The sequence below is a fragment of the Mauremys reevesii genome, linkage group 16 (genome assembly GCF_016161935.1).
Source record: "Mauremys reevesii isolate NIE-2019 linkage group 16, ASM1616193v1, whole genome shotgun sequence".
Lineage (NCBI taxonomy): Eukaryota > Metazoa > Chordata > Testudines > Geoemydidae > Mauremys > Mauremys reevesii.
Genome location: NC_052638.1, coordinates 7,857,134 through 7,878,911, shown reverse-complemented (window position 1 = coordinate 7,878,911; position 21,778 = coordinate 7,857,134). Strand labels below are relative to the sequence as shown.

The 21,778-nt window shown below is 52.8% G+C and overlaps 1 protein-coding gene and 1 long non-coding RNA gene across 6 annotated transcripts in view; both read left to right on the top strand.

The window, feature by feature from the left end:
• The first annotated feature begins 726 nt into the window (after positions 1-726).
• LOC120384373 (P-selectin-like) lies at positions 727-17,911 on the top strand. Of its 4 annotated transcripts, XM_039503048.1 has the most exons (7): positions 727-862; positions 2,770-2,860; positions 8,746-8,836; positions 8,915-9,135; positions 10,616-10,723; positions 12,618-12,938; positions 16,377-17,911. In XM_039503048.1, exons 1-7 carry the CDS (start codon positions 860-862, stop codon positions 16,400-16,402), a joined length of 861 nt encoding a protein of 286 aa, XP_039358982.1. In that variant the 5' UTR covers positions 727-859; the 3' UTR covers positions 16,403-17,911. The 4 variants fall into 4 exon arrangements, with proteins under 4 accessions (XP_039358982.1, XP_039358984.1, XP_039358981.1 ...); XM_039503050.1 differs by lacking the exon at positions 2,770-2,860; XM_039503047.1 differs by having other exon boundaries at positions 8,746-9,135.
• Positions 17,912-20,595: 2,684 nt separating this feature from the next.
• LOC120384403 overlaps positions 20,596-21,778 on the top strand; it is a 37,138-nt gene continuing 35,955 nt past the window's right edge. The window contains exons 1-2 of one of the 2 annotated variants that reach the window (XR_005588857.1): positions 20,596-20,766; positions 21,214-21,396. This is a non-coding gene — a long non-coding RNA (uncharacterized LOC120384403). Of the gene's footprint in view, positions 20,767-20,822; positions 21,397-21,778 lie in introns of those variants that run through there. The other variant, XR_005588856.1, reaches the window with a different exon arrangement.

The window sequence follows — 21,778 nt, the reverse complement described above, 5'->3', positions numbered from 1 at the left end:
TGACCCGGGCACAGTCCTTCATCTGGCAGCGTTCGGCAAAACGGGGCTGGATCACTGTGATCCTGGCTGGGGTGGGTGGGCCCAGGGGCGGCCCGCACTCTGAAGGGATTTGAGAGACTCCATTTCTGGGGCCAAGAGGCTACTTCACCCCATCTCACGGTGTCACTTAGTCTAGTCTAGTCTAGGCAGGTTCTTATCCTGCCCTCAGCTCTGAAGCATCCATGCAGCGTCCATCTGGGAATTAAGGACTGGGAGTGACATCCGCCATGTGGTGTTTGCTCTCTTGGGGCAAAAGCATGTGCAGTGGCGTGTCTTGTTTTGGTAAGGTTTTATACATAGATATTCACACACGCTGCTCTGTGTTTCCAGTAGAGAAGGCAGGTCCGACGCAGGCTCCTGGTCCATGGAGCGGGAAGGGGGAGGTTTGGGATGGGTCTGAGTTTGTGGGGGAGCTCGTCCCACTGTCTGGGGCCAGCCGCCAAGTAAGTTGTGTCTCCTGCACAGCTGAGCTTTACCCTGCTGATAGAGAGTCCACTGGGCCAGAGGAGCGGAGCTGTCACCCACGGCCTCATCCCTGGGCCCAGGCCATGGAGCACCTTGAGGATAAGGGCCAAGCTTCCACCCAGCCTGTCCCACTGGCTGGACCTGGGGGTCCTAGCCATGGATCCTCCCACTCTCTGGCCCAATGACTCCTCAAGCTGTGACTCGATGTTGGGGGAGGAAAAGGGAGGGGATGCAGTGAGGTTCTGCACGCTGAGAAGGAAGTGCTGCTAGACACAGCCAAGCAGAGGGACGGTTTAAGTCGTCTCCGGTCCAGGGATTGAGCGAGAGGGGAGGAGAGTGGAGGCTGGCACTGGAGATGGTAGGTCTAGCTCCTTCTTCTACTCGGGGACATGGCTGGCTTCACCTGCGCAGTGTTTAGGGAGGAGTGAGGCAGGCAGAGGAGCTGCTGCTCACAAGGGAGAGCTACAAGCTGGCTCCTTAGCGACAGCCCCCACCCTCCGCCCCAGACACCTCTGAGTGTGGGGACAGGGGACAGTGCCAGGAACAGAGACCCCAAATGGCCCCCAGAGCAGGACCCTGCCTGGGCAACAGGGACGATGCCCTGACAGTGCCCCACAGACCCCCACAGAAGGAAACTCCAGGTGGTGAGGGGGGTTGAGTTCTGTCCTGTGCTCAACTCTCCAAGATTAATTGAAATGAGACCACCCAGCTTCAACCAGCAGAGCCCCACAGCCCAGTGCTGAGCTGTCAGGGGAGCCCCCCCCCCACTGCCCAGCCCAGAGCTGTCGGGGAGCCCCCCCCCACTGCCCAGCCCTGAGGTGTCAGGGGAGCCCCCTCCCCCCACTGCCCAGCCCTGAGCTGAGGCGAGCCCCCTCATGCAACCACACCCAGCCCTGAGCTGCCCAGGGAAAACCCCCCACCACACTGCCCAGCACTGAATGGCCAAGGAGAACCCCCCCCGTTCCCCAGCCCTAAGGGGCCAGGGAGAGAACCCCTCCCCCCCCAGCCCAGCCCTGAGCGGATAAGGGGAGCCCCCCTCCCACTGCTGTGCAATTGGGCTTTCACCCAGTCACCTGGGCTGGGAGGCTCTCTCTCCCCCAGGCACCCATGAATATCCCCTGCACATCAGCTCCAGAGCCTGACCTGGGAAGCAGAGCTCAAGGTTAAAAACTGCATGGGGGGGGGAGGGGCTCTCCCCCGCTTTCCCCTTCCTTTCTGCCGTCCCTCCAGAGCTCCTACACTAATGACTTTACTGAATGCTGCCAATGGCTCCCTGGGGCCCCAATTCCAGCCAGGTGGCTGGGACAGCCGGGCTTTGTGGGGTCACTGGGAAGAGAATAGCAGCAACCCCAGCATGAGGACTGGTTGGGAAAGTGGAGATGGGCTACCAGAGACGGCCTCACTCAAAGCCTCCCTGCCAGCCAAAAAACAGCATGGAGCCTCTCCGGCCTGGGAGGCTGCCTGGGGAGCCAGCCAGCCACCCCCGGGAAGCTGAGACCCGGCTGAGAGGAGCAGCCAGCACTGCAGCCCTTGCGACACCACCAACCTAGTGTAACCGGTTCAGAGCCCCCCTCCGTTCCCCCAGATCTCTGGGCAAGGCTGGGCTCAGCCCCTGTTGGGAAGATGCCAGAGGGTTCTGCACTGTGTTTTACACCCACGCGCTGCGTCTCACAGCCCTGGTTCACAGAGCTCACACTATGGCCCTACACACAGCTGGGTAGACATTCGGGCTGCTGCTGGATCCTGCCCTCTGAAGCCCAGAGAGAGGAGGGTCCTGCTGGCTCAGCTTGCAGCATTTCAGGTTTAGACCCAGGGATGGTTCCCATTCTTTCTAATTCTAATATAACTCTATTACACCTGAATATTGCTCCGATTGACTGAGATGCTCAGCTGTTTATCTGATTTATGGACAAAAACTGCCTCCATCCTCTGAGCTGAACTCATGGCCCTGGCCAACAACATCTCACACTCAGACTCACGTTCTCCAGGACGTTCATTAATGACCTGTTGTGGAGATGATGTTGCTAAACTGAATCACTTGCCTAAAATTCCAACTGTTCCTTCTTTCCCTGCGGAGGCTGGCAGCTCTTGCCCTCTGAGATTCTGCATTTTATCTGCATTATAAATAGGAACTAATCAGAGATAGTGTCTGTGTCAGCCGGGTGCGTCCAACAGTGTCTGGTTCAGCTCAGTGTGTGCAATATGCCTGGACCTGCCTGCTGGGAAGCACAGAGGGGTTTATGGACATGTTTTTCTGACCCCCAGGGCAGCACCGGAGGACTCTGCTCCAGTCCAAGGGCTTGGGGATGTGGCTGGAATGGTGCCCGACTCCTGTGCTTCGCCGCCATTAGCTGGGGTGAGCCTTCCTGCAGCTCTTTGGTGGCCTGCCGCTGACCCTGCTGGGGAGAATTCACAGACTATCCCTGGGAAAGCCCTGGGAGGGGAGAGGTGTTGTGGCACCATCAGTCACTGCTGGTCTGCCCAGGGACATTTCACTGCCAGGCCCATTGAAACAGAATTCCCACCCGGGGGTGATTATTTAGGGACCTAAATCCTATTCCTCCTAATCCCTTCTCCTGGCTTTTGGCCCCTCCTATATCCCCCAAACCAGTGGAGTCCCTAGTAAGTACCTGAGAAACAGCCCCCTGAGGTGGAGGGAGCCAGGCACTTCCACCCTAGTTACAATGGAGAGGCCTTCACATGGGCCTGCTCGGCTTCCCAAGGCAGCTCCCGGTTCCCCAGCCGGCCAGGGGCCGATGAACTCCTCTGCACAGGCATGGTCGAGGCCAGGTCTCTCCTCTGCAAGTGCCTCCCTGGGCCTGCTGACTGCACTGGGAATGTCTGTACCCCATTTCCAGCACCGGCACCAGCAGCAGTGCAAGTGTTGGTGCAGACAGAGTGCAAGGTGTTGGCACCTGTCGTGGATTAGAGGGTCTGGGCCATGCCCCGGCCTTTAAACCAGGCCCTGGGAGTAACCCCTTTGGTGTGCCAGACTTACGCCATGGGACTCTATTACTGCAGGCCTGGGCCTTCAGACTCCAGCACCTGTTTCCCACTGCGGCTCTCTGCAGCGACTCCAGCCGAGATCAGGCACCTGAGAGAGCCTGTCCCCTCTTAGGGAGCAATGCACTCAGCAGATTCAAAACTAGGTAGCTTTGAGTTGTTACCTGAAATCCAGCATCAGTATGTCCTTGGCAGCATGAGACAGCCAAGCTTCCGAGTCCATATCAGTAGGATCCATGGCTTTGCCATGCCCTGATTCTCTGGGGTCCTTCTTCACTCCCTCTGACTGTGACTGTGTGAGTCCATCTGCTCATCTCAGCAACCTTAGCAGACAGCCGCTTGCCACCTCATCCCTTCATCTCCACCTATGGCCTTTTCACTCTGATTCCCTGCAGAGGGTTGGAGGAAGTTAAGCATTAATGGCCCAGTCCTTGGCTCTTCCATTATCAATGCAGGGTCTCCAATTCCTGTGTGTAGATTCCAGCCAGTTCTTGCTAAGCTGTCTGGTTCCAAGGAGAAAAACCCTTTCTGCCCAGTGGGTAACACTACAAAGTGGAGACATATCCCGAGGTTTATAACAATTGTACAAAAACACCCCACATTCCTCACAGCACCTCTCAGAAATCCTGCTCGACACTGTGACTGTACAATGGTCTCCTTCCAAGTAGCCCTTCCAGTCATGCCATCTCCGGCTGACACCCAGAGCCCAGTTCAGGTAGGAGCTCCCTGGTGCACAAGGTGATTGCTCCATACCTGGCCAGCCTGTGCTTGGAAAGCCTGGCTATCACATCTCCTCCAAGAACAGGTTGCTACCTGCCTCTCCTGTGTGGATCCTCCCCTACCTGTTGCAGAGAGAGGAGAGCCCTCCCACACTCAGCTCTGCTCTCTGGGGGGTGGACGGGGGGGTGGGAGTTATCCTCTGCTGAGTGGAGACATTCAGACCAGAAATCAAAGCCTAAAGCCGTTTTAATTTTTGCAGTTCACCTGTTACCAGTTTTCAATCCCTGTAGTTCTTATTTCACTGAACTCTGCTAGTTAGATAGAGACTCTCAGCAGGAGATTTGTAATGTCAGGTCCAAGAATAACACATACAGGCCATTAGAACTGGACTGGCCTCTTATAGGCAGGCTGGTAGCATTACGGCTGCCAATGCTTCCCATTATAAGACCCTGTTTTCAGTTGCTTATAACTTTGCCAGGCTTGAACCATGTGGATGGACATTTTCCCACCCGCGTTGTCTGTCCCACGCTGAACTCTTTGGAAAATTTCAACCCAAACAGTTCAGCCATGTCCAAGAACAAGGCTGTGGAAAAAAGATGTTGTTTTGTTCATGTTCAAAAACTCGGGTGAGCTTTTCTGTAAAAAGCTCTGGTGCCCCCACTTTGGAGCAGGAACTGGAAATGCGGCAGGGAGCAGGCGATTGTGTCAGGGAGATGCCTGTGAAAATCAGACCAAAATTCGGCCAAGTTATAAGCCTTTGAAAAACTGCAGTTTGTACTTGCTCAGTCGAGACTTTGATTTTAGCAGCCACATTCCCTGAAGAGCCCATCTATAATATTGGTCAGGCTCCAGCTCGGGGCTGGGCAGGATGTTCCCTGTAATTGCAGCTCTGGGCTGAGCCAGGCGCTGGAAGGGAGAGGAGAGAGGCTGTCTCTGCTGGGCTCTCAATGCCGCCCTCCGAGCTCAGGCAGCGCGGAGCAGGAAGCTGCCTTGTTTGAAGGCAGAGGGACAAGAGCCAGCCCTGCTGTGGGTGGGGATGGCAGAAGGTGCAGATTGGGAAAAGGAGTCCAGGGGGAAGACTGGGACTTGGACTGGGATCCAGGGGAGACTGGGACTGGCTGGGCAAGGAGACTGGGACTGGGATCTGGGGGAGGGGAATGGGAGGAGTGGGAGCAGGTAGGCTGGGGGAGAGTGAGGTTGGGTGAGGATCTTGGGGGGACTGGGATGGAGAACCAGGAGGGCAGGAGGAAGGAGGGGATGGGGAGGGGAGACAGCTCTGCCAAGGAGCTGATGTGCAGGGGGAACGGCTGGGCAAGGACACTGGGAGAAGGAGGCCGGAGATGTCTGCTAAGACTGGATGACAAACCCAGGGAGGGAGAGTGGCCCTGCGAGCCAACAGGGATATAGATATAGAGCCAGGATGGGGTGGGGGGGAGGCGGGGACTGGCTGGGCAGGGAGCCTGGGGACAAGGAGCTTGGAGGGTGGGGGAAACCGAGAATGGCCAGGAGAGGAGAGTGGGACCGGGTGTGGAGGGATGCCTGGGGTAGGACAGGGAATCCAATCCAGAGAGGTGAGACTAGGACTTGCTGGACAATGAGACTGGTACTGAGGTGAGGAGCCAGGCCTGGGGAAGAGACAGGCCTGCGACAGGGGCAGGTTCGGGGGACAGGGCAGAAGGGGCCTTGGTTAGGAGGCAGAGGCAGAAGAGTCAGTGGCCACTAGAGAACACTCCCCTCCAGAGCCTGGAATGGAACCCACAGTTCCTGAGGTCTCTGTTGTCAGCAAATATCTGTGAAATCCCTTGGCAAAATGTGTGTCTCATATCCCTCTAGTGCTGGCCCATACGGAGCATGACAACCTGCTCCTGCTATTGGTTCCTCCATTAGCTCAAGTGGCAGAGGTCTGTGCACTGGATCTCAGGATTTTAACCCTGCTGATGATCCATATTGGTGTCACTATGGTGCCACATGATCGATCTTACAGTTTGCTTTTTAAAAAACCTAGGAAGTTACAGACAGACACACAGACACTCACAAAGAAACCTACTTTAAAAGAACATCGTTAACGTTTCAAAGTCAAGCACTGATACCATAGGAAATGCCAGAACCCTTCCCTCCCTGAGTGCGCAGGATGGGCCTATGCTCGGGAAGGAATCCAGGTTGTACAGTGAAAAAAGCTGTTGTCTGCAGGAGCCCTACCCCACCTGTTGCAGGAGCTGGACAGTGTGATGAATGAGGCAGGGGGTTGCAAGAAGAGAAAGGAGGGTTTCAGGGGTAAGGCTGTTGACTGCCGCCCTGGAGAATTGGATTCTATCCCTGCCTCTGCCCCAGAGTTCCCATGTGATGCTGGCAAGTCACTAAAACCAAACTTTTCCCAGGTGGCCACTGAATGTGTGTTCCTCACTTTCTGGGTGCTCAAATTGAGACCCTGGGGTCTGATTTGCAGAAGTGCTGAGCACTCACAGCTGCAGCTAAAGTCAATGGGAACAGTGCTCTCAACATAGCATGTTACAATGCTAAATACTCCAGAAAATCCGGTCCTAGGGGGTCTCAAATGTAGAGCCCTCTGCAGACACACAGTGTATATCCACGGATGTGGATATCTGTGGATATAAAGTGGACATCCACGGATTTGCAGGGCTCTAGTGACAGTGAGTGAGACCCACAGGGCCATGGCCAATGACTGGGCCAGGAACCGCAGCAGCGAAAGAAGCAGCATGTCCGGCTGCCACTGGCAGGAGCCAGCGCCCAGCCCAGGCAGCTCCTCCGGCATGGCTGCACCTCCTCCAGCCCTGCCCACCGGGCGGGCACTAGGCTGACTGACAGCTGTCTCTGGTCACAGTAGTGCGTGCAAGCGGTGTCTCCTGACCGGGAGCCTGTCTCACTCATTGTCACTACAGCCCTGCAAGTCTGCGGTATCTGCTTTAGATCCATGGATACCCGCATCTGTGGATATAACTGAGTATCCGCGCAAGGCTCTACTCAAACGGGACACCCCAAAATTACTTTCGGCCTTAATCTCTCTGGTCCAGCTCCTCAAAGGTATTTAGGCACCTAACTTGCAATAAAGTCAATGGCTGTTAGGTGCCTAAATACCTTTTGAGAACCAGTGCCTCTATGCCTCTGTTCCCATCTGTGAAATGGGGATGTAACCCCCAAGGAGATTCCTGGAGCTCTGTCTGCTGGCAGCTCAGGGAGGAGGAGCCAAGGCAACCTCAGAGTCTGCCCAGCAACCAATAGGGAGTGGAGATGCCCCTCCCATGGAGTTGAGGAGAGGGAGAAGCCATTTTGAGGGGAGGCTGGAGCCAGCCAGGGCAAAGGCCAAACAGGCTTTGAGGGGAGCTGGTGAGTCCCAGGCCTGCAAGCAGGGTTCCCCCTGAGAACTGGCCTCTAGGGACCTGACACCAGATTCCCCAGCTGGGTTTTCCTTCCTCACGGATGATTCCCAATTGTTATGTTTGCTGAGAAATTTCCCCAGCCAGGCTGGGTTCACCTCCAGCTCCCCTGGTGAGACCAGTCCCCACATGGTCAGCGCTGCTAGTCCAAGGCTGATTCCTGCCTGAGGAGGATCCCTGCCAGCGGACAGCAGCCCCTGAAATCGTCCAGCGTCATCCTCAACCCTGAAGATCATTTGTGGAGTTCGTGAGTGCCTTGTCTTTAGTTAGTTAGTCAGGGAATTTGTTTTGGGGACCCTCTACTCCCTGAACTGTGTCCTCAAGCCAGGGAGTGAGGGTTTGAGGATTCTATAATCTACCGCTTATTACACCTGTGGAGGGATTCACCACCTCCTCCCACTTGTGGGTCTTTTGGGCTGTACTGAACCCAGTCAGCCACACTGGTACACCTCTGCAGAGAATTGTATAGGTCATCAAGGGCCCCAGCAAGGTACGCGTACCAACAGGACACTAGTTTTGCATTTGTTACATCCAGACACGGGTATTTTAAGTGTGGGCACCGGTGACTCTAAAAATAGTGTTTCCCCTGTTATGTTGTATTGTTGCCTGTTTAATATAATTGTTGTGTTGAATATATTTTTATGTGTTGTGTTATTTCTTGGAAGTCTCCAACTATCTGGCAAATAAGTGGGGATTCCTCTGTAGTTAGAATTTTCCGCCCAAGCTGCCCTGGTGACTCTGCCAGGAAGGAGCGAGGGGGGTGGAGGCACCGCCAACTAATTTCATAACCAAAAAAGATTCACCCTACTGAGTGGGTGGCAGGATCCAAAAGAACCCAGACCTGTCCATCAGAACCTGTAAGTAGATTGCCAGTAAAGGAGGTAATCAGGTGGAGAGGGGCGCTACAGGGATAATACCACCCTCTCATCTCCCAGGGCTGTTGTGAGTATAAACTCATTACTGTTTGTGACGCACTCAGACTTTTCAACCTAAATAATATTCTTTTACTGCAGTTCTTTTGTGTGTGATATAAGATCCCGTCTGGTGTCACCCATCGAGAGTCAGCCCATAGCTCTGTCACTGACTGTCACACAAGTTTGCCTGTTTTTACCCTTTCCAACAGTGCTCGTGACTCAGATGGAAGTGGGAGCCTGGACCTACCATTATGGTGCCAAATCTGATTACTCATGGGAGCTGGCCAGAAACTTTTGCAGGTCATTCTACACCGACCTCGTAGCAATCCAGAACCAGAGGGAAATTGCTTATCTCAACAGTGTCTTACCCCACTCTAGAACATACTACTGGATTGGGCTACGAAAGATAAACAATGTCTGGACGTGGGTTGGTACCAACAAGGCCCTGACGAAGGAGGCTGAGAACTGGGCTAACAGGGAACCCAACAATAAAGGGAGGGACCAAGACTGTGTGGAGATTTACATAAAGAGGGACCGTGATGCTGGAAGATGGAACGATGAGCACTGCCAAAAGAAAAAGAGGGCTCTGTGTTACCAAGGTAACCACCCCACCACTGCCATTCTCTATGGAAGTGTGGGTCTGTCTAACACGTGTAGGGCTGGGGAGAGTTGCTGGATTGACAGCCCTGGAGAAGTAAGTCCCTAATTGTCCATAGAAGAGTGTCGATGGGCTGGCCGCCTCCCATGCCGCCTCGTGGTCTGAGGTTGCTCCGCAAGCCACTCTCACCTCACCCGGCTGGAGTCTTTCCTTACTGCCTGGAGTCTGTTCTCCCTGGCTCTCAGCCTTCTTCAGCCCTCTGGCTCGGGCTTCCTTCCAGGCCCAAACCCTGCCGGACGGTGAAGGGTTTCCAGCAGAAGCCTCCTGGCTTGTGTCTCCCTGAGCATCCCCCTTCTCTGACGCTTCCTGCCCCAGGGACATCAGCTGACCCCTGCTCAGCTGTGCCTACCTGCTAACTAGGGTTGGCTGGCCCCAGACCGCTAGCCCTTAAAGGGCCAGATGCACGGTTACAAAGAGGTACGGTCTGCGCAGAGGAACTTCACCCACCCACCCAGCTAGAGTACCTCAACCCTGATCTGCAGGGTCAGTCGGTCTCCATGGCCCACCGAGTCCTGACTTCTCTACGGAGACAGTCACCAAGGGCCTGGTTAGTGCTAGCTGGTGTTAGGCATTAGGGATATTGTCCTGTGGCCAGCAGCTCAGGCCTGCACCCGCTTTGCATGTTAGCCATTGGGTGCAACACCTGTGCCTGGGAGCACTCACTGCTCTCTGTGCCTCGCTGGCTCCTTTGGCTGGGGAGTTAAAGTCCTGCCTTCCACGTTCTCCCTCACAAATGGGCCGCACAGACCGGAGCTGAACCTGGGCTCTGAATGAGTCTTGCTTTGATCCCTACATTCGTCTCATCACAAAGTCCCGTTGTAAATTGACATGCCAGGTGCTTGGCCCCAGGCGCATCTGTTCTGAGCCCTTGGGAGATGCAGTGGAGTCTCTTTGCAAAAGAGTTACTACCCTCCTCGGAGTGCAATCAGTGCGGGGGGAGCGGGGGCAGTGAGGTCAAAGCACAGCCTGATAGCCAAACGTGGCACGTGCTGCCCTCTGATCAATGCCTGGGTGTGTCCCCTGCAGGCCCAGCATGCAACGCTCCATCTCAATCCAGAGGGCAGCCAACCCGTCCAGCTCAGCGCTGTCCACGGGCAGCGCCTCTGGGTGCAAGAGCCGTGTGACAATCTGTGCAAAGCAGCCACTGCCTCCAAGCTTCCGGCAAGGTGCCAATGCCACCTGGCTGGGCAAAGCTTGGGTGCCCTGGCTGGTATCTAGCCCCCACCCCCAAGTGCTCTTGCAGGGCCTGAGCCAAGGCCTTTGAGAGCAGGTTTTCCCCCAGGACTTTACCAGGCTGTGAAAGAATCCCGCGGTGAAGAAATGCAGCAGGGATGGAGTGCAGGGTCCGGGCAGTGGGGCGGGTTCTGACTGGGCTCTAAGGAGCTGTTAGGGTGGATCCTAACCCAGCTGTATCCCTGCAGCCTCTTGCCAGCGTTCCTCCTGCAGCCAGCGCGGCGAGTGCGTGGAGAACATCGGGAACTACACCTGTGATTGCTACCCTGGCTTCTCCGGGCCGGAGTGTGAACACGGTGAGGGCAGTCGAACAGGGACACTGGGGGGGAGCCCCGCCGCAGGGCCTGCTACAGTCACTGCATTTACTTTCTGGAGGGTCTCCCCAGAGACGTCCTCTGGGGCGACGGCCTGGGCACCCCTCAGTGCTGCTCCTCGATTCACCAAAGAGGGGGGCCAGCCCAGCCGGAGGAGGGGCCTTTGCCATGGCTCCCTGGCCAAGGAGGCAGAGTGGGGTGGGGGTGTAGCCTCCCAAGCGCCCGCCCGCCCTGCGGCTCTAGCACGCCCGCCCCAGGCCAGCCCAGGCAGTTTGCCTCCCTTAGGGGTAAGGCTGCCCCCCATCCCCTGTCAGCTGGAGCTGCCCAAGCAGTACAGACAGTCGCCGCTCCCTTAGGGCTGAGCAGGGTGCTTGACAAAACATGGGCATCCCTCTAGTTTAGCCCCTGAAGCGTCTAAGCCAAACCCACCACGGGTTGAGCAGAGTCAGGATGAAGTTGTTGGCTCAGTAATAGGTTATTATTTTAGTGTTTGCTTTGCAATAGCGCTTAGAGGCCTCAACCAACATTTCGTGCCCACTGCGCTAGGCCCTGTACACTAGAGCTGGTGGTTTCAGCTTGTGAGACGTTTCATTATTTCAGAATTGGCTTCATTCCAAACCCAGACGGACAAGGACTGCACCAGGGCCAGGGACCCGAGGGCTTCCAGAGTCCCAGAGGCCAGTTACCAGCTGCCTGCTCAGGAGCAGAGCAGCCTGGGGAGTCACTGGCCCAGGCCTCTAGGAGCCCTGGGATCTCCAGCCTGGGGCAGTCTGCATGGCGGAGCTACCCCAATGCTGCACCCCTGGGAGCTGATCCTGCAACTTCCAGGCTTTCAGCTCCATGGCAGGGACACTGGAAGCGCCGGGAGCCCTGGCTCAGACAGGGAGCCTAGCAGACAGCAAGAGCCCCTAGACACCTGGCTCTGCCCCGAGACTCGACTCCCGACTCCCCGAGCTGGGGCTCCCGGAACATAAGAACATAAGAACGGCTGCACTGGGTCAGACCAAGGGTCCAGCTAGCCCAGTATCCTGTCTTCTGACAGTGGCCAATGCCAGGTGCTCCAGAGGGAATGAACAGAACAGGCAATCATCCAGTGATCCATCCCAAGTCACCCATTCCCAGCTTCTGGCATCCCCATCCCCGCCCATCCTGGCTAATAGCCATTGATGGACCCATCCTCCAGGCACTTATCTAGTTCTTTTTTTAACCCTGTGGCTCTTGGAACACCAGCAGAAACCTGTGTGTGTTTTGATGAAAGTGGAGTCAAATCTGTAGTTGATTTGGTGAATCAGTTCTCTTCAGCGCATTGGCTGTTTCAGTCTAAGCTAAGTTTTGCAATCAGCTCTACTGCACATGGACGTAGTGAGAGATCCCTGGTGCCAAAGAATTTACACTCTAAACAGACAAGACAGACAAAAGCGGGGAGAACAGGCAGAATTGGCCACCCTCTCTGTTGCCCTGCATTGGGCTGGTGGAGGGAAATAGGTCTCAAGAAGGTTTTGAATGTGAGGAATTTGGCAGGCGTGTCAGGTGTACACAAGGTTCGGGTAAGAAGTCACATTCTTGGAGGGTTTTTTTTTGACTTCCTCTGCAGCATGGGGCATGGGTCACTTGCTGGAGGATTCTCTGCACCTTGAGGTCTTTAAACCACAATTTGAGGACTTCAGTAACTCAGACATAGGTCAGGGGCTTGTTACAGGAGTGGGTGGGTGAGATTCTGTGGGCTGGGTTGTGCAGGAGGTCAGACTAGAGACAGACAATCATAATGGTCCCTTCTGAGACTGGAGAGATTCATTTTGTACATCTGCGCTTGTCTGGTGGCACATGGAACTGTTTCTCAATGAAGGTGCCATCATCTGTGTTTCTCATTCTGCAGAAATTACCGACCTGATGGTGAATCAAACCCCAGCCAGTGTCAGTGATTTGGAAGGCTCAGAACTTACCATGAATTGTACATTCAAGACAGTCAATGACCACAGTACCATGTATGTGCGATGGTATAACTATGGGACTGAGGGACTAAAGCAAGAGCTGGTGAATGAGAGTGAGGTGATCACAACCCTGCATTTGGCCAATGGGTTTGCCTCTCTCACTTTGAAGAACATGAATTCATCTAATATAGGAACCTACGTGTGTGAGGTGGGGATCACAGCAAGGAACCTGTCTGTGTCAGGAGCTGGAACCCAGGTGACCATCAGTAAGTGTCAGCAGCCTCATACGTGCTTCCTACTATGAGATCCAGATACTATCAGCTTCCTACAGAACGATGGAGCAGGAGCAGGGAAAGCCGTGCTGAGAGCAATGCTTAGTCTGTGCCAGGCTTGGCAATCCATAGCCCTGGCACTCCTGGGCTTGCTGCATCAGTTATGAATGTAAAAAAAACCTGCTTGAGCCCTGGCAGCTCTTTCACTACAAATTAAGCACTGCCTGAGAGACAGAACCAGAGACAATCACTGGCCAGGATTCCTGTAAGCTGCTCTACGTTATGACCAGCCCCCAAAGACTGGGCAGGACAGAGCATAAGGCATCTGGAGCAACACTCGGTGCACCGGAGAATCTGTTCCTCTTTTCTACATCAGTTCTTTTACTGCCCCTGATCATCATAGTATCTGAGGCCCAGATTTGCAAAGGTATTTAACCATTGTTCCACTGAGCACCGGCAGGCCTATGTGACTTAGGAGCCTCTCTCATTGGCAGTCAGTGGGGCAAGAAATCACTTTTGAAAATGAAATGTAGGCTGCTAAGTCACGTAGACTTTGCTCCACTCAGCACTGCAATGTGTAAATACCTTTAAAAATCTGGGCTTGAGCAGCTTCCAGCCATGCATCAAGCCATGTGACTAACACCTGCCAGGTGTGGTCCATTCTCTCTCTCATCCTCTCCCAAGAGGGGGAAGTGTGTGTGCAGTGGAGCATTTAGAGGGGTTTTTAATGCATTTAACTGACACCCACAGCTGAACCTGATGCTTGTGTAAATACAGATGTTCAGCAGTTGTCAACAGAATTACTGTTTTGAGGAGGAGGTGAAGGTTCTAGTTAGTGCTGCAATCTGGTGCCAGTTCCAAGCATGAGGAAGCAGTGCGGCACCTCAGCACTGCTGTGTGCTGACTGGGGTAAATGCTGATTTTGTAATGGCGACCACTGGCAAGGAGCTTTAGGCAATTTGCACATTCAGAATCCTCCTGTTATTCTATTGTTACGTTAAGAGATACAAACCTTGTAGGGTTTCTGGTTTCCTTCCTCCCCTACTGAGCCAGTCCCTGCCCAGTGACAGATCCCTCCCCCTAGGCTAGGTATGGAGTCCCGTTTAGCCTGTGGATTGGCAGGTGCAGGGTTAATGAAGCCATTTCCCCTTGGCATGAGGGGAATTGGGAGAGGTTTTGTGAGTCTAGGGTGGAAACCAAAGATGGGGTCAGTTATGGGAGCGTTGGCCTCTGGCCAGGTCTCTAGTGTCTTGCTCTGCTAGGGATTTCCTACTCCTGCGGCAGAGTCAGCGGGCTGGATGGCCTCATGGGAAGGTTCCCCTAGGCAGAGGGCTGAACCGAGCCCGATGATCCCACAGCTCCCAGCAGCTGGCATAGGAAGAGGAACCTGCTGGCAAAAAGAGAGGCCAGGGAAACTGCCTGTGACACAGAAGGGGATGGGAAATTAAGGGAGGGGGAGAGAAATAGCTTTTACATCCTTAAACTGTCTCTGCCCTCCCTTTATTAATCCATCAGCCTCTGTCCTTCCTTTAGAGGCAAATCTGCCCCTCTCTCTGTCCCTGCATCCCACACTGACAGGTTTTTCTTGATTTCAGATAAAGGGAGTGTGATGGGTTGGGTCACAGAAACTCCCTCAAGACTGTCACTGGGATACCACTGAGAAGAAACGCCCCCTGCCAGAAAAGGCTTCTCTCCACTCCCGTCTTGCTGAGCTGGATGCACCAGTCGGCTCCAGCACAGACCAAGAGGTTGGGCCACGCCCCCCCTGCAGTTCACAGAAACTAAGATTCACTTAGCCCAGGGGTTCTCAGTTAACAGGGACTTTCCCAGCACCCAGTATTCAGTCTTTCTGGGAGCCTAAACCCCGAATACATCTGTCTTACTCTGTATAAAGCTTATACAGGGTAAACTCATACATTGCCTGCCCTCTATAACACTGATATAGTCATAGGCACAGCTGTTTGCTCCCCCAGTATTAATTACTTACTCTGGGTTAATTAATAAACAAAAGTGATTTTATTAAGTGTAAAAAGTAGGATTTAAGTGGTTTCAAGCAATAACAGACAGAACAAAGTATGTCACCAAGTAAAATAAAGCAAAACACGCAAGTCTCAGCCTAATACAGTAGGAAACTGAATACAGGTAAATCTCACCCTCAGAGATGTCCCAATACGCTTCTTTCACAGACTAGACTCCTTCCTAGTCTGGGCCCAATACTTTTCAAACCAACACCGTGGCTTATGGCCTGGGTCCAGCAGTCACTCACACCCCCGCAGTTACAGTCCTTTGTTCCAGTTTCTTTCAGGCATCTCTTTGGCGCGGAGAGGCCATCTCTTGAGCCAGCTGAAGACCAAATGGAAGGGCTTCCAGGGCCTTTTATATTCTCTCTCTTGTGGGCGGTAACCCCTTTGTTCTCCTGTGCAAAATCACAGCACCAAGACTGAGTTTGTAGCCACCTGGACAAGTCACATGTCCATAAATGATTCCGCTTTTTGCAGGCTGACACCATTGTTTGCATCATACTTTGAACATTCCCAGCAAAGCTCAGATGCGGATTGGTGTCTCCCAAAGTCCATTGTCAGTTAAGTCTTTCTTGACTGGGCACTCACTCAGAATAGTTCTTTCTCAAGAAGCTGATCAAATGCTTCACTGATGCTACTTAGAAGAAAACACATGGAGATACAAGTACATAGCCAATATTCATAACTTCAAATACAAAAATGATACACACATACAGACAGCATAATCATAACCAGTAAGTTACAGCCTTCCTATAGACACCTTACTTGACCTCCTATGTACAAGATTTGGTGCAACTAAAGGACCTTGGTTGCAACTATGATCTGTACGGACACAGTTCTTGTCAATAATGTCACAGGGAGAAATGCCTCCCATGTTCTTTTTGTCATCCGGATGGTTCCCGGGGCCCTTGTTATAATCTTGGCTGTGATTATTATTACAGAGTGCGTGATTTCAGAAAAGAGGGGTGAGTGAAATGTCTGCAATGCAGTCACTGTGCAGAGTCAGCCACAGAGCGTTAGTTACACATGAGGTCCTTCTGCCTTTTCTTTCTGGGCAACTTCCCGGTCCCAGTGCATTGAAATCTAAAAGCTGTTTCAGACCTGGCTGGGACTGTTGTTCTTGGCCTGTCTGTTCTAGTTTGTGTGGAATATTAAATCACTGTATCTCAGAATTAGAAGCACAGAGTTTAGGTCTCCTTCTTGTAAATGTTCCTGAAGGCCTTTACCTCTCAGGTCTCTCTTTCACAGCACTGATGATCGTTTCCTGTCGCTGCGTCTGTCCAACGTGCCCTGTTTATTGCTGGCCGGCTGCCATGCACGGAGCTAGTGCAACCACTTGGGAAAATGTGATGCATGTCCTGCAGAAATATTCTTTAAGTTCTAACTTACCAAGTCTGATTTTTTTCCACAGCTCCTGTCAATCGGACAATATGGTGATCAGCTGTTACAGCGTACACCTGGAGATGGAGCTCTCAGACACCTGTTACCCCGGCATTCCCCACAAACACAGTGCTGACCATCTTGCCTGCTAGATTCTGCACCTGCAAATAAACCTTGAACTGAATGGAAGGGAGGGGAGGGGATACTGGATAATTGGAAGGGAGTTCACGGGTGTTCAGAATAAAAAGACTCCTCTCTGACACCCTTCTTTGAGGCAGCTGAACCTGGTGATCGGTGGTGGCTTAGGCAGTCTCAGTGGCATCTGAGCCATAGGAAAATATGAGATGAACATTTATGTTACCTAAAGATTCCCCATTGTGCTACCTAGCAATCACTTTAGAGCAGGGGAGTGGAAATTATGGTCCATGGGCCAGATCTGGCCCGCTGGATTGCCAGCCTGATCGCACAGCAGGGCTAAGGCAGGCTTTCTACATGCCCTGGCCCCACACCGCTCCCGGAAGCAGCTGGCACCACTTTGCTGCATCCCGTGGGGAGTGGGGGGCAGAGGGCTCCATGCGCTGCCCTCACCTGCGGACACTGCCCCCCCTCCCGCAGCTCCCATTGACTGGGACGGGGAACCATGGCCAATGGGAGCTTCGTGGGTCATACCCACAGGTGAGGGCGGCGCATGGCGGAGTCGCCTGCCCCACCCCACCCCCAGGAGCCGCTGCCGGACATGCTGGCTGCTTCTGGGAGCAGCACGGGGCCAGGGCAGGCAGGGAGCCTGCTTGAGCCCCGCTGTGCACTGCTGCCACACCGGAGCCACTCGAGGTAAGTGGCACCGGGCCAGAGCCCACACCCCAAACCCCTCCTGCACTCTGCACCCCAGCCCCAGGCCTTGAGCCCCCTCCTGAACCCCAATCCCCTCCCATGAGCCCCCTCCTGCACCCAACCCCCCTGCTCTGTGTCCCCCCTGCACCCTGCACCCTTCCTACACTCCAACCCCTTTCCCTGAGCCCCTTCCTGCAAACCACACCCGCACTCCCTCCCGTACCCCAACCCCATGCTCCAGCCCTACCTTCATGGCCCTGCAATTTCCCCACCTAGCTGTGGCCCTCGTCTACCCCTGCTTTAGCGGCTCATGGAACCCTTGAAGTGAAGATGCTCAGAACAGGGGCCAAAAACTCTCTTCCCTATAATTGGTTCAGCTGCTTGTCGGTCAAAGAGGAAATGGAAACATCTGCTGGGAATTGCTGTTCCGTGGGTTCAGACGGCCCCCTTGCTGAAGTCAACTAGTGTACAGTTAAGCACATGCTTAAGGGTTTGCAGGATTGAAGCCTCTATAAAGGACCATGTTTTTATAACTGGCTTTTCTTTTAATTGTTTTACACATGCTGCTCTCTAATAGTTAGATTGTCTTACACCCGAGGCTAAGGCTATGCACTTACCAAGTGTTTTAATACAATTCTCATAACTCTGGCTATTCTTGATGTCCCTATAAATACCTGCATCCGATGAAGTAGGCTGTAGCCCACGAAAGCTAATGCTCAAATAAATTTGTTCATCTCTAAGAAGCCAAAAGTACCCCTGTTCTTTTTGCGGATACAGACTAACACGGCTGCTACTCTGAAACCCATAAATATGCACTCCTTTTCTGACTCTTCCTATGCTCTTGCCTGCACTGATTGAGTGGAGGTAATCCTGATTGGGTGGGGGTAATCCTCACAGAGAGGAGGAGGGTATAAATAAGACAATGGCTTCCCTAGATCCTGTCCTCCCCATCTCAACACATGGTGACAAGAGTGTGTGAAAGACAAAGAACCAACATTGAAGTGTAACTGTGTGTGTGGGTGTGTGGAGGGGTGCGGGATGGGAGGTCTTGGCCGGAAAGCCTTCCAGTCAGTATGGCCTGCAGAAAGTTTTTGGGCAGAGAGATACCTATTTGCTTTCAAATCTTATTCAGCTTGGTAAAATTTAGGAGTTAGGATACAGTCACAATCTTATCTTTTCTTTTCTAACCAGTGCTGACTTTTATGCCAATTTCACTTAAAATCTCTCTCTGGTTAATAAGCTTGTTCCATTGTTTTTCTAAACCAGGGCGCTTTTGGCTGGTTTGTTCGGGGGATCTCTACTCACGTTAAAGGCTGGGGCATGTTCATCACCCATTGATGGAATGACGGACTTTTAATGAGTTGACACCATTCGGGGGTGTTGGGGCCCTGAGCAGTACACGATGCACAGCTCTGGGGTGCAAGGCTGGGACTGAGGGATATGCGGGTGCCGCCCTGTGTCTATTCATGACCAGCTGGGTATAGCATTCGTGGATTCAGCTGGGCCTGACTTTGGAGGCTGGTGGCTGAGAGTGAACCGAGCCTGGAGGGGTTCACTGTTCACTAGCAAAGCGCTGTCAAAGGTCTCCAGGCTAGTGAGTGAAGGGGACACAGCAGTTCTACAGTCCGGCTTGGGCCCTAGGGCAGTCGTTCTTAAACTAGAGCCACCGCTTGTTCAGGGAAAGCCCCTGGTGGGCCGGGCTGGTTTGTTTACCTGCTGCTTCCGCAGGTTCGGCCGATCGCGGTTCCCACTGGCCGCGGTTCACCCCTCCTGGCCAATGGGGGCTGCGGGAAGCAGCGTGGGCCGAGGGATGTGCTGGCCGCCCTTTCTGCAGAGTTCAAATTTTCCTTGAGTTTAAATTGAGTCATTTTTATTTTTTTCTCCTTTTATCCTCCCCTTCCTTTGTCCATTCTTCCCTCTTCCTTTCTGGAGTTTGTTCATGCAACAGTCATCCCCTATCTATGTAAACACCAATGCGCCCTATTATCAATTATTTCTTCATCTTCAACCTAGTTTTTCTCTCTCCCCTTTCACCTCTGTCCCTTTATGCATCCAGTCTCTCTACCCCCCTCCACACACCCACATTCTTCCATGGGGAAAACCCAGTTGAGGGTTTGGAAGGACTGGCCGCTACCAGCACCCAAGACTGAAGGTGGGATGACCTCTGGTAAACTACTTAGCATGGGGGTTGGTTCCTTTAGTGTTGTTAATGTTTTCTTTGTAATGCTCATAGGCGCTTGCTTGGAAAGAGCTGTTTGGTAACTTGTAAGTGCAGGCACTACCCTGGGCATAGCCTAGTGAGAGAAAGGAGGCTGGGTTGTGGAGAATATCAAAGTGTAAATCAGGGGGCTTTGCAGTCATAACATGCCAGTCAAGGAGGAGTGTGTGTGAGGGGAAGACAGTCTCTCCCCAACAGTGGTGATGGCTGGGAGCTTGGAGCTTGGAGCCTAAAGCAGGTGAACCAGGGAAGGGGGAAACTGCCCTGGCACGTTCTCCTTGTGCTTTGCACAAGCACAGGACCAGATCCTTCATCTTCAAGGTTACTATGGTTATGACCGGGGTTCTGTTTCTTGGCCCAGAGCCAAGTGTGGGGGTTCAGGGTGCTGTTTAGTGGCCTGTGATATCCAGACGGTCAGATTAGATGATCTGTGGTCCCTTCTGGCCTTCAGTTCTAGGACTACAGCTCTAAATACGAGAATAAGTGTACACAGTGCTACCTATTTGACTCGATTGTTCTAACAGGTCCAGGGTGTAGGGTGGTAAGTAAGCACATGAGAGGGGTAATACACAACTTGTTTGTATTAGTGTATAAAAGAGGGGTCACAGAAGGTACATCTGGCCAATGGGGAGTCCCACTGCTGACCGAGCTGGTGTCTATGCAGAGTCTATGGGGTGCTAGTACAAGTGCTTTGTCAACAACAAACCCGGCCAAGCGCCTTTGCCACCGAATGAGTCTGTTGTGTTTTGGGCAGTTTGACTGAGGTCTGCTGGGCCAGCTACCTGGCCAGAGCCAGGACAACGTATGGGCCCACACAGCCAATGACAGGTGTCCTTTTATCAGAGCCCCCAGCGATCATGGAAGGGTGGAGTGATGGTTCTGGTATCTCCCATCTCCAGCTAACACTGAAATCCCTGCCTGGACTCCCCTGCACAGGAGGCGCTGGCTGTCAGTCTCTGGGTGGGTCTGCAGCAATCAGCCTAGACCACAAGATGGAGGACAGCACGGTGCCATGAAATGCAGCAAACAGGGTTAGTCCTGAGAGGGGCTGAGCACTTGCAGCTCTCACTGGTTTCAGAGAGAGTTGCAGGAGCTCAGCACTGCTCAGAATTGGCCCATTGTGATGGAAGTGGAACATTCCACCGTAGGGATGGTAACCTAGAAAAACAGAGGTGGGGACAGGCAGAGGGAACTAGGGATGTAACTAGGGGCCACAGCATTTCACACCAGGCTGTCGCCCAGACCACATGGCTGCTGCCTGTGGGTCTGAGTACAGGGACCAGAGTGATGCAGCAGGGCCTTCTGGGACCAACCTGTTTCCATTGCTAAAGAAGGGAACATGAGACACCGAAGGATGAAGGAAAGTATTCTTGTAAGGAGGAAGGAAACAAGGAAGGGACAAGGCTGGGCGGGGGAGGGAGGAGGTACTGATAAGGGGGGAGGGGGGGAAATGGAAGAAGTTAGTGAGAAAGAAGAACCAGGGAATTGAGGAAGGTACAGAGAAGAAAGAGGGACGGGTAATGGGTGAGCGGAGACACATGGAAAAGGAGTTAGCAAAGAGGCTAGAAGAGAAGAGAAAGGAGAAGCATGGAAAAAGTGGATGGGGATAAGTACCTGGACCGATTTCTTTAGCATCAGGTAGAATCCCAATTGCCTTTGTCAGGATGTAACTACTAGGTGTTAAAAATGCAGGTATTTCTACAATTTAAAAAAGAAAGGGTAGAAGTGACCATAGCTGAGAGCTGGCATCAGCTTGGTTCTTACCTTTCAAGAGCTTACATTGCAATTGGTCCTATTTCTGTTGATTTGATCACTGCAGCTTGTCTGTCAGAAGTTCATATTGTACCATTTAAGTACGAAGAATGCACCTTCTCCTAGCAATGGAGTGGAAATTAACCAATCTGAGCGTTTTCAGGTGAAGGAAGTGAATCTATCCTTTGCTGTCAAAGGCTACAAGCAGTTTCATAAGAATAAAGCAAGATACATAACCAAAGCTTCTGAGGTTACACAAGTATTGACTTGTTCCAATCAAGAATAAGGAAACCACTTATACCTACTAGATTTTTAGCAGTACAGACAGGTAAGGATACCTGGCAGTACAGACAGGTAAGGATACCTGGCCAGAGGAAAGAAAATCATCTTTTACTTTTACTTCTAGTTCAGAAAAAGGCAAGCAGCCATTTATATGCTTCAGGTTTTAACCAGCGTAGCTGGCTGTACCGCTAAGAATCAAAGCCTTGCGGTGGAACATGACTGACAAGTAGGTGAGCACTGAAAGGTCTCTAGAAGCCTAATGATCTGGATGCTAAGGAACCTTCTCCATTGATGACTCTTCATAGCTGCTAGTGAGTAATAATAAATAAATCTGTCAAACAATGATTGCA